Below are 16,832 nucleotides of genomic sequence, written 5' to 3' on the forward strand. Positions count from 1 at the left end.
GAGCAGGAGGGAGAAGGGAAACGTCATCCACTGAGACCAGAAGGGAGGAAGGGATTATAGATGTCAGTAAGAGATCTATGGATGACATCTATGGCAAGAGGATGTAGGAGTTGAGGGAGTTCATTCCTTGACCCAGACTTTCTTCAAAAAGCAACAAGTTATTTGCTGAAAGGAGATGAGGAACTGCTGGTTCAGGAGGCTTAAGAAGAGGGAGGAGAGGTTTGAAATTAGCATGAAGAGGACTGAGAGAGGGGCACAGCAGGAACTAAGTGTCAAGTGCTCTGAGGGTCCAATAAGGTGACTTTGTTGGAATTCCAGCTTGAAGTGATGTGGGATTATTTTTCCCAGGAGTTCAGGTAAGGAATTGGAGAAGGCAGACTGTAAAACTGACACAGCTGGGTTTTCCCAAAGGTGAGTAAGGAGGACAGGATGGCAAGAGATTTGAGAGAGACTGGGCAAGCCAGAGGGAGAGGTTAGAAGACTCATTTGCTTACAGGAGATTGAAATCCCTGAACTAGAGACTTGCCAGAAAAAAATATATATTTCTTATTCTCTTTTGTGGCACCACTAAATTTGAGTCAAAGAGATGTAAGTAGAAGCATTATGTGGGATTTCTTAGAAGTCCCTTCTAACAGGAGTGGCTGTACTATTCCTTCCTTTTTCCTCCATCTTGCTGCTGGCCACTTAGTTGTCATGGCTAGGGCTCTTGTAGTCATTTCAAACCATGAAGACAAAGCCTATAATCTAGAAATGGTAAAAAAATTATCTGAGAAGCTTTGGGTCCTTGGTGATTTTACAGCAGCCACAGCAGCCCTGGACTGCTCACTCTGAATTTCTGGAAAAAGAAATCAACTTCTGTTTTGATTGAAGCACAATTTTAAAAGATTGGAATAAAATATTATATATTTATGGTATACAACATGTTTTGGCATATACAGTGAAATTTTCAGGACTCATTCACTGAACCATATTTTAGCTAAAAGAGAATATATACATAGCAACTAGAGAACTAATAGAGATTTCTTGGAACAGAAAGCTATCCTTCTACCATGTAATGCCTACGCAGGGCACATACTTTATAGTAAGCAAAAAGCTTTGATCTTTGCAGGAGATTATAGACTGCTTTTGATTTGGGTGGAGAAGAAACAAAAGTCAAAGCTTGGATTTCTTCATTAATTTAAAAAGAACAACAAAAAAAGCAAAATAAAGCCACATGGACGCTGTTTTTTCCTGTAAGGTCAAGCAAAGACTTCTTTACACTTTTTGTGAGAAAATGTATTGAAATTAATGACATTAATACCCAGGATGGTACATTTCCATTGTTTCACAATTTTTTTTTTCTTTCTGAAGGGTTAGAATTTCCACCAGTCAGCATAAAATGGTTAAAACTGAAGCCTAGTAAATCACTTGTATTGCATTGTTTTCAAAGTGACTAAACAGCTGTAGTTTTCAAGGTCAGCCAAATCATCTGCCAGGGTCACACATGTTTCACATGTCAAGTAACGTATATGGGTTCAATTCCATCCAGGAGCCTAAGGAAAAAGACATTTGCAAACAAGTGATCCGAAGACATTTTTCCAAACAGGTGCTATGGTTACTGGGATAAGAGTTACTATTGTAAACCACTTGAGTTTATGACTAAGTTTCCAATCATTCAAAAAGAATATTCATTTCAAATCATAATGTCCAAACCAAGAGGACCAGCTCCTGATCATAATGACATTCAACAAGTATTCAATAGGGACAGAAATTAATATTGTATAATTGTTATTATTACCATAATGGCATTGTTCATGTGCAAGTGAGAAGAATGTATATGGGGTATCAAAATAAAATAAAACCAAATCAAAATAATCAAAATAAAACCAAACACATAATCAAGATGGAACCTAGTTAAACAGTTGAAGAGAGGGGACTTAAACAAGACTTGGCTAATACTTCTCCCTCCAATTCTTGCTCCAGGCAACATTGCATAGAAACAAAAGACATGACTGCCATATGCCAATAACTTCCTTAACAAGCTGGAGTAATTGGTATCATGGAGCCAGACTGATGGAACAAAGAAAGGATGATCTCAGGATTTAAAGAGTTTAGGGACAGAAAAACATTTTAAAAATTCGGTTTAATTCAGAGCATAGTTAGAGATGTCTGGCTCCAACTGAGAGAAGGAAAGGGGTATTGATTTGCGTGAGTGGCTCCCCATTGGGCTCTTCTAACTCAAAAGAGGTAATTGGCCTTGAATAGTAGCTCTTATATTGAATTTATATTGAGTTCTCTTAATGTTCTTGGTATGTGCTCTTCAAAGCCCATGACCACTCCCTGATCTTGTTTATATTTGCTAGTGCTAATGATCCTTCATGGGTCAGACATGCTGAATGAAGACAGTTGCCTTCTGATCATTTAACTCCTCTCTGCCGGTTTCAAGGTTGGCTTCCATATTTTAGCAAGCATCTCCAAGTCACAGTGTGCAGACAGGAATAGACAAATACCCACTCTAGCTAAGTATGGGCTGCAGTCAAGCCGGAAAAGGTCTCTCAGCTCTGAGTCACTTATACAATCGAGTCCCTGAACATGTTTCTGTCCCTAATATTTTGTTGCTCTGGGCAACCATCAAGTCCACATGAAGACTTCTGCCAACTGGAGAGGATGACTAGATAGGAGTGCCAGAATTTTCTTTTAACTCTTTGTTGAAAACTCAAAATAGCAAATGGTGTCAAGGATATCCCCTAAACATTCAGATTAGAAAAAGTGGAATTCACACATTGCCTTGGTATCTTTTATTCACTTCTTAGGGAAATATGACTAAAGAAAATAAAGGCAATTCACATCAGAGGCATGCCTTTTTTTTTTTAAATAATAATAAAATATTAGGAAAAAGCTAGTTAGATTCTTAGATACTATTTAATCCAATATCATCATTTTACAGAACACAACCCAGGTTAAATTACTGACCAAAAATTACACAGAGAGCTAGGCAGAGCTGGGATTATACCCCTGGTCTCAAAACCCTGAGGTCATTGCCCTTTCCTGTACTTTCAGAAGCCCGGTGCCAGAGGCTAAGTGAAGAAATGTTAAGAAATCACAAGTGATCACCTCTCTTTTGTAATAGCAAACCGTTCTAGTTGAATAGGGCTGCTTTGCTGGTATACTGGAATGTATCCTAAAGCTCTGGAGTAGTAATCACCTATTAACACTCCCAGTATAGAAAGTGTGACTATGGCACGTTAAACTAAAGCATCTAAAGAGTGTTCAAGGCCCAACAAAAACATCATGTTTGCTGGAAGCCTTCATTACTTATTATTCTCATTTGGTCTTTGCCTCTTTGGAATTCTTATGATACTCTGTGGTACAGTCCTGAGACTACTTAAGATTTTTTGCCCTGGCTGGAGTGCTGTGATCATAGCTCACTGGAGCCTAGACCTCTTAGACTCAAGCAACCCTGTCTAACTCAGCTCCCCCAGTAGCTAGGACTACAAGCATGTGCCACCACACCCAGCTAACGTTTGTATATTTTTTGTAGAGAAAAGGTTTCACCATGTTGCCCAGGCTGGTCTGAAACTCCCAGGCTCCAGTGATCCTCCTGCCTCGGTCTCCTAAAGTGCTGTGATTAGAGGTGTGAGCCACCACACCTAGCCAGTTTCTTTTGCATATGTACAATTATATTGTGTCAAGTCCCTGGGGGTAGGACTACATCTTATTCATTTTTGTTTTCTTGAAACCCAGAGCACAGAATTAAACAAGAATTAAACATATTTTGGTTGATTTTATTTTCTCTAGAGGTATGGTGACAACTTACTTATCCAGATTAATTATCCAGGAATTTATACTATTCAAAATCAGTAAGTATAGGTGAAAAGAACCCAGAAAAGTCAAGTAAACGCTTGTAGGATCTTGCTCACTTTATGCATCTCATATCCTAAAGGTCTACCTCAGAGATGAATTTCCCTCAACCCTCACCTTTATTTTGAATTAATTTGCCTTTATTTTATGCTCAATGCAATGGCTTGGTAATCAGGTTTGCCAAGGAAAAAGCAGCAGCAGCTCACAAAAGACGCCAATAAAGCCAACCTTAGTAACATCATGAACTGACCACTAGACAATATGGGACAGCAGATGAGAAATTAAAGTGCAGCCAGATTTGCTGCATGTTACTGTAGGGGCAAAAAAAGCCCTCATTTAGATCATTAGCTCCTAAGCGCATTTGTGAATGAGAGGGAAGTACAAAAGCAGATGTTCATGATGACCGGAACCAGCAAAAATGATTTAATTACATCCAGTGCACTCCTTTAAGAGGTTAAGAATAGCATAACACCTTTCAGAGATTTTCATGAATATTCAATATACGGGACATTTTCTCTTAAATGAAATGTAGGAAATCTAAGCATGGAGATAAACTAGCCTTAAATTCAACTTTAGAATCTAGGTCTTAACCTATGTTGATCCTACATATAATACTAAGGATTATAAATTTTCACACATTGTCAGAAGCATTTTACACCTACTCAGTAAAATCATATGATTAGCGGTTACAAAATCCTATACATTTGTCCTCCTTATATTTTTTGTAACTATCTCTTGCTTTTTATTCTGGCTATCTAGCTATATAGTGTACAATCTTTATTACACCTTATGCTTGAATATTGCTGTTGTCTTTGAGTTGGTTTCAAAACTTGGGTTTTTTTTTTTTTTTTTTTTTTTTTTTTTTTACTTCACCAGCTGCATTAAAAAAGAAGTTTCCAGGTGATTATTATTATCTTCTGTAGAAACAGGATCTCACTGTGCTGCCCAGGCTGGTCTGGAACTCTTGGCCTCAAGTGATCCTCTGGCCTTGACCTTCTAAAGTGCTGGGATTACAGGTGTGAGGCACCTGTCCCCCAGGTGATTCTAAGGAACAGACAAATTTGTGAACCACTATCCCTAAGTGCTTCGCACACCATTCATTTCACTCTTAATTATATCCTTCAATGGAACTAACTCCCTTAGTGGCAGGCATAATATGCCTGTGATTTCTGAGCTTAGATGCTGTTTAAAAATAGTTGTGTTTGTCCGGATGTGGTGGCTCCCGCCTGTAATCCCAGCACTTGGGAGGCCTAGGTGGGTGGATCACAAGATCAGGAGTTCGAGACCAGCCCGACCAACATGGTGAAACCCCGTCTCTACTAAAAACACAAAAATTAGCCAGGCATGGTGACATGTGCCTGTAATCCCAGCTACTCAGGAGGCTGAGGCAGGAGAATCACTTGAACCCGGGAGGTGGAGGTTGCAGTGAGCCGAGTTCGCGCCATTGCACTCCAGCCTGGGCAACAGAGAGAGACTCCATCCCATCTCCCACCGCCCAACCAAAAAAGTTTTCTTGTATTCATTGTGCTAGCCCAAAATATCTGAGACAGGTCTCCATCAGTTTAGAAAGTGTATTTTGCCAAAGTTAAGGATGCACCTGTGACACAGTCTCGGGTGGTCCTGACGACATGTGCCCAAGGTGGTCAGGCTACAGCTTGTTGTTACACATTTTAGGAAGAAATAATACATCAATCAATACATGGTTCCAGATAGAACCAAAATTTATACTGGTTCTATCTGGAAAGCGGGAAAACTCGAAGTTGTGGGAGAGCTTCGAGGTCATAGGTAGATTTCAACATATTCTGATTAGCAATTGGTTGAAAGAGTTATTATCAGTAGAAAGGAATGTCTGGGTTAAGATAAGGAGTTGTGGAGACCAAAGGTTTTTCAGGCAGATGAAGCATCCAGGTAGCAGGCTTCCAAGAAAAGAGATCCTAAATGTTTCTTATCAGACTTAAGGTCTGTGTTGATGTTAATGCTGGAGGGGTAAAATAAGGCATGTCTGACTTCCCTTCACAGCCTAAATCAGTCTTTTAGGTTAAATTTTAGAGTGCTCTGGCCAAGGAGGAAGTCCATTCAGGTGAGGGGGCAGGCGTGCTTCAAATTTTATTTTTAGTTTACAACTGTTAGTGAAAAGTACGTCCTCTCAATTTCCATTTTCCCCCTGTATTTACTTAACAACTATTTTCCAGCTCCTTCTATATCTTGCTTTGTATCTCCAGCAAAGAGATGCTAAAGTTTTCTCTTGGTCTTCTTTTCAGAGGTGCCGTTTGATGATTACTCACAAAGAGACGAAGATAGTGAGTGGGGGTAGACCTGCTAGCTTAACTTTCTCTTTGTAGAGAAGCACCTAAGGGGATCTGTCACATGGATGAATCTACTCTTCTTTGAAGGTCTGATTTGAAAGCAGATTGGACTACATTTTGCACAAAGGCATTTTAAACATGCAGGTGTGAATGCCCCAAATAACAATACTTTGAACTTTTACAGAACCTTTCATCCAGTGATACCAAAACAATTCAGTTTATTAAAGCCTGAGGAAGCTGGGGACAAAACATCCAATTGATCTATATATGGACATTTATTGCATTAACTTGGTTGGTGATTCGTTTCGAGTCTCCCAACACCGGGACATATAAGCAGAGAAAACTGTACGGTTTCTGCAAGTTAGCTCTCCAAATTGTAATGTTTTCAATTTTCAGCTCCTCAAGAAGAGCCAACCCTCCTCTTTTCACATTTATGCTGAAAGAATTACCAGTTCACAGTTATTTATGTTCAGAACCTAATAAATTCTTTTTTCTGCCTTAATTTGACCAAGCATTGCCTTTTATTTCATGTTCTAAAGAAGCCCATTGAACAAATAAATAAAAACGGACTTCACCTGTAGTGAGGGAGAACTATTATCCAATCATTTTTGCATTTTAAAAATTAAATACTTCAAAATTGGCTGGGTGTGATGGCCCACACATGTAATCCCAGCACTTTGGGAGGCCAAGGCAGGAGAATCACTTGAGCCCAGGAGTGCAAGACTAACCTGGGCAACATAGTGAGATCCTATCTCTAAAAAAAAAAAAAAATTAAAAATTAGCCAGGTGTGGTGGTACAGCGGTGTGTGCCCGTAGTCCCAGGTAGACAGGAGGATGAGGTGGGAGGATTGCTTGAGCCCATGAGGTCGAGGCTGCAGTGAGCTGTGATTGTGCCACTGCAATCTAGCCTGAGCAAAAAGTGAGACCGTGTATCAAAAAAAAAAAAAAAAAATTGTAATTAAATCTTATTTTTAATCTAAGAGCACAGATTTAATTTGCCCTGAATATACATTCTCACTTATCTAATTGATTTTTTTTTTCTTTGAGACAGAGTCTTGCTCTGTTGCCCAGGCTGGAGTACAGTGGCATGATCTCAGCTCACTGCAACCTCTGCCTCCCGGGTTCAAGCCATTCTCATGCTTCAGCTTCCCAGGTAGCTGGGGTTACAGGCGTGTGCCACCATGCCTCCATGCCTGGCTACTTTTTTTTTTTTTTTTCAGTAGAGAAGGGGGTATCACCATGTTGCCCAGGCTGGTCTTGAACTCCTGGCATCAATCTGCCCGCCTTGGCCACCCAAAGTGCTGGGATTACAGGTGTGAGCCACTGTGCCTGACCAATCTAACTGATTTTTAAATGAACAATCTTTTTTTTTTTTTTTTTCTGAGACAGAGTTTTTTTGCCTAGGCTAAAGTGTAATGGCGCGATCTTGGCTTACCCCAACTTCTGTCTTCCAGGTTCAAGTGATTCTCCTGCTTCAGTCTCCCGAGTAGCTGGGATTACAGGCATGCACCACCACGCCCGGCTAATTTTGTATTTTTAATAAAGATGGGGTTTCTCCATGTTGGCCAGGCTGGTCTCGAACTCCTGATCTCAGGTGATCCACCCCCCTCGGCCTCCCAAAGTGCTGGGAATTACAGGCGTGAGCCACCGCTCCCAGCCCTTAAATGAAGAATCTATTTTACAAATCTGTTGGATACCTCTAGCTTTTTACCATATATTTTTCAAAAAACTTACAAATTTACTCTTTTCCTCTTTTCCACCTTTTGACTTCCTTATTATATACATTGCTGTGAACTCAGGACAGGTAAGATTCAGAGTGGCAACTCGGGTATATTCCCATTTTCCCATATTTTAAATCTGCTGTAAAGGAAATAGTTGTTATGAGCAAAATGTGTCTGAGGAATGTTTATCAGACTATCGTTTTTATTTGGCGTTGTCCCAGCATATTAATTTTTAATTTTTTCACCCCATTTCAATGGTGTCTTTGATGTTTTGTTTTGACCAGCTGCTGAACTTTTTGTGGCTGTCCATTTATATCACTTTAAAAAATGGTACATAAATGAAATTTGAACAAAATGAACAGTACTTTAACATTGTTTCAAAATCAAATATGTTCCTAAGGAATCTGATTTGTGGCAGATGGAGAACAAAACCTTCCAGAGGGAGGGCTGTTAAATGAGTCTTAATTGCTTGCACATGAAAATATAGTGACTAAGATTGTGTGCACAATTAGGAATTTAAACATCTAGAAAAGAACTGGCCGTAGAAACAGGCAGACATTTTTGCAGTCAGAGCTAGTTTCTCGTGAACACAGACAATAAAGGACAAGTTAGTAAAGGAAAATAATTTTAAGAGAAATTCAGTTGTTTTCTTTGCTTCATTGTTGCTTACGTAGAGCTTCCAATTCTAAAGATGATTCATTTGCCTTGGAAACTCACTGATGGAAGTATCATAGTACAGTCAGGACAAAAAATGTTTATTCAAGAACTAGTATTTCTTTTTTAGTTCCTACTATGTGTCAGATGCTAGATTTGGTGCTTAATTCACTTTATTTAATTATTACTTAATGCTCTGAGATACGTTTGCTATTATTCCCATTTTCTAATGAGAAATTAAGGCTCGGAGAATAACTTTCCCAAAGTCAAATAGCTAACAAATAGTGCAGCCAGGATTCTCTGTATTGATTTAAAGAATCCACCCCCTGACAATGCCTAGTTGCTCCCCTGGGAAAAGGCACATATCTTTAAAAAAAAAAATTTAATAAGCTTATTCTAAGAGTGGCTATACTTTGTTCTGAGTCAATAATGCCCTCCTTCTGTTGGGTGGCAAGATGTCGGTTGCTGGACTGGACTTGTTAAACGTTGGGTAAGGAAGGCATGATTGCACCCAGGCAAAGTGAATGGCTATGCAGAGGGCACAGATAATCTAAGCAGGGGTTGGGCTGAGATGACAGATTTAGAGACAGAGGCCAGGACTTCCTATAGGGGCCACATATCATGGCATCTTGTATAGAACCAAGCATAAAAGAGGTATCAATAAATGTGTGTGGATCAAATGATGAGATGGTCAAATAATTTTTGTGCCCTCAGAGGAACTGAGTTCTCAGGGATACATTAATGACGGTACCATCTGGATCTCTTAAAAAATGAGTATCATAAAAAGAAATTCAGTGAGAAATAAATTAATAAAGTAAATAGTGCATTGAAACCAATCCTACTAGCATTTATTTCCCCTATCTAAAAGCACCCTAATTTCTTTCAGGAATAAACTTGGTATCCCTATTAGATAATCTTAAGAATAGTATAACCAGCAATGATCAAGTGCTTACTGTGAGTCATGCATTTTGCTTCATTTTTCATAAATATATTTTTTTGTTTGTTTGTTTCCTAAGACGAAGTCTCCCTCTGTCACCCAGGCTGGAGTGCAGTGGCACGATCTCGGCTCACTGCAACCTCTGCCTCCCGGGTTCAAGTGATTCTCCTGCCTCAGCCTCCCAAGTAGCTGGGATTACAGGTGTGCACCACCATGTCTGGCTAATTTTTTTGTATTTTTAGTAGAGATGGGGTTTCACCATGTTGGCCAGGCTGGTCTTGAACTCCTGACCTCAGGTGATCCGCCCACCTCAATGTCCCAGAATGCTGGGATTACAGGCGTGAGCCACCACGCCTAGCCTTTCATAAATATCTCCTCAGATAATTTTCATGAACTCCCTATGAGATAAATACTATTATTGTGCTTACTACAAAAATGAGGAATTTCAGGCTCTGGAAGGTTAAATGAATGGTTTGAGCAGAAGCATTTTAAGTGGCAGAGCTAGAATATGAATCTACAAAATCTGGTCCCATCATTCAGCTCTTCCTACCACATTTTATTACATAGTTTGGTGGAACTGAAGCCACCTGCCTGTTCTCTTTTAGCCAAGGCCCAAGACCCAAACTAGACAACTTAGATCTCTTCACTGCTGTTTGACTCTTGAAATAATGACAAAGAAACTAAGAACGGTTGCAGGGATCTCACTCGACTACTCACGACATGAGACCTTCCCCTTGATTTGTAGCCTTCTAGCACTGCAAAGATGCACTGATTCCTTCAAACCTCAACCTCCAGCAACCCACTCCCCCACCACCTGTTGCCCCACTAATTCTCAGGGAATTGTGAATTCTTCTTATATTTTTCCACTAAGTTTCATTTTGCATAAATGAGCAGAGTTGGTTTTTTTGAACTGCAAGCAAAGGAGCATTGCTGAGACACCATTTTCTAAGGGGCGGTGATAAGCCAGCCAAAGGGAGAATTGTATGGAATCCCCAAAGAACAAGATGCAGACACACTGTTTAGTGCGTCCCAATAATTTAATAGAGTCACTGAGAAATCATAGCATGACAAAAGGCCAGGCTAATTTCCTCTGCTGCCCTTTCTGTGGAAATGATGAAGGTTCTTGGGGTCCCCTCTGATCCAGTGGTCTTAGATACATTGGCCTTCTCCTTTATTTCCAGTACCCTCCACAGTTTCCAGTAAAGAGAAACAGTAAGGGAGGGTCTGTAGAAAGACAGACTGTTTGAGGTTGGCTGAGGGGTAAAAGAAATCTCCCAGAGATTGCTCCTTTTCCTTCACAAACTGACTAGAATTCAGATTTTGTCTCCTTCAAAATTGCACCTGGGAAAATCTGTTTATATGCTTATTCCATATGTTGCCATCACTGTAATGATTTTAGGGCTCCCTGTTTTGGAATTGCCTTGAAAGTCCATGTGATACTTCTTAAAAAACTCTTTATAATCCCTTAAGAATGGTTTCATTTCTGGAGTTAGCGCCATCTAAGCTAATTTGATATTCTGTCTGGTGAATAGGGTTGGTAATTACATTGGAAATAATATTTTTGGTCATAAGTGAAGTGTTACTATAAACCAGTGAGATTGCTTATTGCTTTTTTGTATGTGTGTATCTTATATGGTCTGTAAATGGTCTCTAAAGCCACTTCCAAAATGCTTTCAGCAATAGCATCAGGGCTCAAATAATTGTACAGTTTCCAGAGATGGCTGCTTTGAGGATCAACAGTAATTGAATAATATAATAATATTTACTGGTAGTTTATAACACTTTTCAACATATTAAGCACTTTCCACAAGCCTTTAAATAAGACCTGACATTTACTATGTCCCAGACACTGTGCTAATTTTTTTACATAGATTATCTCATGTAATTCCTCAAAATTAGGAAGGTATTATTATTACCCACGACATTTTAACAGAAAAGATCCAAGACATCGGTGTGACTTTTCTAAGGTTACATGTAAAGTGGGTGAGCAGGACAGCCAGCCACGAAACCCCAATTTTCTGACCCCTGAGTCTTGTTCCTCCTCCTTCACATGGATTTTGACTTGTACATCAAAACACAGAAACAAAATCTACCAATGTTTGAGATTTTTTTTCTATGGGAGGATAAAACCTAGGTCTCTCTCTGTAGAAGCAATATTAGTCAAATAACAGTCAGTCCACAATCAATGACTTCAGAGGTATCTTATTTGTCGTTCAACTTTGAGATCGCAGTTTTGTGACCAGTTCTTTTCTATTTTCCTTTTGGCTATTTTGAAACATCTCTTCTTTTACCAATCTCAGCATTCCACGTTCTCATGCTGTGAAGTGTTCCCTAAATTCTTGAATTATTTTCCCAAACCCTTTTCAGTCTCTAAGCTAACACTGTAGGCAGCTTCTTAGCTCTTCAGGCAAACAATCTCACCTGCTTCTACTCCATTCTTCCTCTCTCCCTTCCTTTCTCTCTTCTTTTACTTATTCATTTATCCATTCACTTATAAGCCCTCTGTTTCCTATTAATTTAATGCTTTTTGTCATTCAACAGAACACATTTTAACTTTTTAAGTTCCACAAACCTCTAGAGTAATGGTCCTGAAGCTTATTGGAGGTATTTTATTCCTCCTTGGGTCCTTGGAGCCTAAGCACAGCCTTTCACATACTAGGGACTAAAGGAGTAAAAGCAAACCGAAGAAGAGGCAGAAATCAAGTTCTTTACATGGACAGTTCTGTGTTTAATATGCAAACATCAGAAACATATCCAGAAGAGAATGTCATAAACACCCATCTGTTTTGTGTGGCCTATAGAATACAGTCAATCAGAAATACTTCCACAGGATCAACAGTGCTGAAAAGGAACCACAAAAAAAAAGAGAAGGAAGATGGCACACTAGAAAGCACTGGATATTTAAGCATCAGAAATATCTCAAGGAAGTGCATTCGGAGATAGTGAGCTAGGAAATTTTTTGCGTAGCAATGGTAGCTAAGAGATGATAATGGCATGAAAAGACTTCACCCAAAGAGAAGATGAATATTCCTAGTAGGTGGGGCCTGCACTTTCAGGCCTTTGTTGTAAGTGTCCCAGAAGCAAGGTGAGTGCTAACGCTGAAGTACTGCGTTACCCCAGTTCTTCTGAAACACCCCATCTGCCTGACTTCTCACATACACCTGGGCCTTTCCTTGTTGATGCTCTGTCCCTGGGCACTCTGGTGACAAAAGGCACTTCAGAGGAGTCAGGAAGAGAACTGTGGGAATTGGAGAGTGCTTGAAGAATCCTACATCCCTGGCAGGAATCCTTACCTTATCTTATATATAGAGTTCTTAGGGTTTCCCCAAGAGTTTCTGTGCATCCATAGGTCTTATCCTTCCTCTTGTCCTACCCTCCACTCATATACATTCAGGAATAGATGGCATACATTTGTTTTCTGTTCTCAAAAGAAAACAGAAAAAGAGAAACAGAGAGAGAGAGAGAGGGAGGGAAGGAGAGAGAAAAAAAAAAGAAGAAAGAGAGAAGTCCCTAGGGAATAACTTTTGAGGACCAGCAGATCCAGCAACTTGTGTATGCGTGTACAGGCCAGAACATTTTAGAAGAGAACTTGACATTCTCCCTCTGAGTCAATCCATACTTTGTCATTTAATCCATAAGATACCTATGTATCTTAATCAAATTATTCAACTTGTCTAGTCCAGTTTCCCATCTATGAAGCAGGAATAGCAACAATGTCTACGTCTTTGGATATCATAAGGTTTAAAAAGATTACTCATCTAGAGGGTTTAGTACATTTCAAATGTCAGCAAATGTTAACTTTTATTAATATTAGTATTAATAACATATCCAACTGATTTTTAAGGCATTTTTTGAGAGAGGCTTTTTGATACAACAAAAGAAAGGATGCTGTGAGTATACTCCCTATTTATTTAGAGTTAAATAGTTCAGTGTAACATCTTACCAGTAAAATTTGGGAAATAAGCCTCAAAGGAATTTTCAACATTTTGCCCCACCACAGTCATTGTATTTCTGAGTATGCCTAGAATATTTTTTAAGGCTGAAATGGGTGGGGAGCACTTTGTGGAGAAAGGGAGTGACTGAAGAATGCAGTTTGTGTGGTTCTTTTATATTTTTTTCTTTTATTAGTTTAAGGAGACTTGGTACTGTGTCTGAGAAGACAAAAAGAAAGCAGTTACTAAACATTTCCCAAACTCCCTCCCTCCCACATCCACAAAGGTAGACGTGATACTTGATTTTCTTCTCAGAGAGGAGCAACCTGGTCTACTTAAAATCTTGTATGTATTTTGAGAGATAACAGATGATGACTCTGACGCTGATGTCCAGTTTGACGAAGTCAGCACAGATAATAATATCACCTTGTATTTTCTTTCGCTAATCGTGGAGCACTTTGCACATATGGTCTTGCTTATCCTGGGCTGCACTGTTTGTTAGATGAGGGTGTGAGTGTCACTATATACACTTTCCAGAAAGACAGGGATTTTCCAACAAGTTACCAACAACTCAGTGACAACACTGTACACAGGCAGCCCTCTCACCTGCTTCCTTCAGTATTCCATTATTCTCCCAAATTTGGTCAATCAAGCCATTCAGCTGGGAGTATTTGTTAATAATTTAGATCCTGAGCCTTATCCTAGATATTCAGTTCTGGAAAGTCTGGGAATCAGTCATTTTGTGTTTGTTTTCAGGAAGCCCTTGGGGATTCCTTTGATCAGAGACAGGTTTGTGAAGTATTGCTCTTTTTAAACTCAGGGCAGCGGGGAAGGGATGCTGGCAGGAGCGGACTTTGGGGACATTGAGATCCTTTATTCACGTGGTAGCTTTTCTTTCTTTGAGACAGGGTTTTGCTCTGTAGCCCAGGCTAGAGTGCAGTGGCACGATCACGGTTCACTGCAGCATCGACTTCCTGGGCATAAATGATCCTCCTGAGTAGCTAGGATTACAGGTGTGCACTACCATGTCTAGCTAATTTTTAAAATATTTTGTAGAGATGGAGGTCTCACTGTGCTTCCCAGGCTTGCCTCAAACTCCTGGCCTCAAGCCATCTTCCTCCCTTGCCTCCCAAAGTGCTGGAATGACAGGTGTGAGCCACTGCATCCAGCCCTAAGGGTAGTTTTTCTGATCATCTGAAGGATAATACAACATTTTTGTCATAGGCTCAATAGTCCATAAAATGCTGCCCGATGTGAGAGATATTATTATTTTAAAATACAGTGAATGCTCGACTGTGGCACCATAATATTGAAATATTTTTAGGCTGGGTCTCACCAGTGCCCTTTCTAGGCAAGGAGAGGCAAACTAACAACTGGGACCTGAGAAATAACATGTTTATCACTAGATTCAATGTAAAATGGTAAACCTATCTACCTTTGCTAACTACTGGTCAACAACTAAAATTAATTTAAGTTCAATTCAATATACATTGTTAAAGTGCATTAAATGCATGCCTATTGCCCACACAGCACTTTATTATGTATTCTTTAAATTATAAACATTTTCCCATGTTATTAAAATATTCTCAAAAATAAATTAAAATTATTTTATTACGGGAATTTTTAAATCCCTAAATAGAATTCATACATTATTTAGCATTTGGATTGTTTTTAACCCTTTATGCACATTCACTGTAAGGAACATGTGTATACTTTCACTTTTTTTTTTTTTGAGACGTAGTTTCTCTCTTGTTGCTCAGGCTGAAGTACAATGGTGCCATCTTGGCTCACTGCAACCTCTGCCTCCCGGGTTCAAGCAACTCTCCTGCCTCAACCTCCCGAGTAGCTGAGACTACAGGCGCCCGCCACCACGCCCAGCTAATTTTTGTATTTTTAGTAGAGATGGGGTTTCACCATGTTGGCCAGGCTGGTCTTGAACTCCTGATCTCAGGTAATCCACCCGCCTCAGCCTCCCAAACTGTTGGGATTACAGGCGTGAGCCACCACACCTGGCTCACACTTTCACTTTAAAATTATTCTTCCTTGGTCTCTGCTCTAATCAACCCCCAAGTCCCTTCAACTCTATCTCTGAAGAGTTGTGAATCCATTCCCTCATCTCCAAAGCCCCACTACCACCCCAGTTCAGAGCTGCATTATCATGATCTTGTACAAGGTCTGTGACAGCCCCCTGAAGAGTATAGGGCTGCCCCTAGTCTTTCTTCTTTTCAGTCTCTTTCTACACTGCTTCCAATTACTGTCATTCTGAAATGCATATTTTTTCCTACGATTGGAAATGCTCAATGATTTTCCACTACCCATAAACTAAGGTCCACTGTCATTTACGTAGGCCTCAAATACTATTTCCTTAATCTACCTCTGGAGCCTCCTGTTCAGTTGCTCCTATACACTTTTAATTTTATTTTGTCCTTTACTGCTCCCAGTCCCCTGATATGGACAAGCATTCCATGCTTCCATACTTATTCTTGCTGGTCTTTTGTTGTGAGGTAATCCTCAATCCTCCCCTAACCACATGGAAAGCATTATGTTCTTCAAATTTACCAGGGAGCATTTCGTAGGTAGAGCCACTGGCTCTCTCTCTCTCTATTAATATATATATCTATATATAATAAATATGTATTTATTTAATATATAATTATATTTTATATAATTTACATATTTATATATAAATATTATATATTTATTTATATATAAATATGTTACATAAATATATTATACATATTTATTATATATGTATTTATTATATGTAAATATATATTTTATATTTATTTTATACATATGTGTGTGTGTGTGTGTGTGTGTATATATATTTAAAGAGGCTTCAGTGCGGGCTCTGTGGCTCACACCTATAATTCCAGCACTTTGGGAGGCCAAGGTTGGCAGATTGCTTGAGCCTAGGAGTTCCAGATCAGCCTGGGCAACATGGCAAAATGCCGTCTCTGCAAAAAATACAAAAAATAAAATACAAAATTATGCACACATGTTGGTGCATGCCTGTAGTTCCAGCTACTCAGGAGGCTGAGGTGGGAGGACTGCTTGAGGTTGGGAGGCGGACGTTGTAATGAGCCGAGATCGTGCCACTGCACTCCAGCCTGGGCAACAGAGTGAGGCCCTATTTCTAAAAATTAATTAATTAATTAATTAAAATAAAAAATATAAAGGCTTCAGTCATGGCATTTAGCTAGTACTTAACTATTTATAATTCCTTCTCCCTTACTTTGTAAATTTCTTGAACCAGTAGTCACATTTTACCTCCAGATCCTATGTATGCTATATATAAGGTGCATGGAAAATACTGCTGACCACGTAGATAATTATAATAATAATATTATAGCAATAATGATAAGTAACATTTGTTGAATACATTCTGGGTACCAAGTACTATATTAAGCACTGAGTTAGAATTCACTGATAAAGAATACCT

General features: G+C 39.3%; 1 protein-coding gene across 9 annotated transcripts in view; it reads right to left on the reverse strand.

The window, feature by feature from the left end:
• The window catches only part of PDE4D (phosphodiesterase 4D), an 807,734-nt gene that overhangs the window by 180,851 nt on the left and 610,051 nt on the right, over window positions 1-16,832 (reverse strand). The window contains exon 6 of one of the 9 annotated variants that reach the window (XM_065546290.2): window positions 1,124-1,532. The exons of the other annotated variants lie outside the window; for them this stretch is intronic. Coding sequence (XP_065402362.1) covers window positions 1,489-1,532 — 44 coding nt within the window. The 3' untranslated portion in view covers window positions 1,124-1,488. Of the gene's footprint in view, window positions 1-1,123; window positions 1,533-16,832 lie in introns of those variants that run through there. 9 annotated transcript variants of the gene reach the window in all.

Source organism: Macaca fascicularis, chromosome 6 (assembly GCF_037993035.2).
Source record: "Macaca fascicularis isolate 582-1 chromosome 6, T2T-MFA8v1.1".
In the NCBI taxonomy this organism is placed as follows: Eukaryota; Metazoa; Chordata; class Mammalia; order Primates; family Cercopithecidae; genus Macaca; species Macaca fascicularis.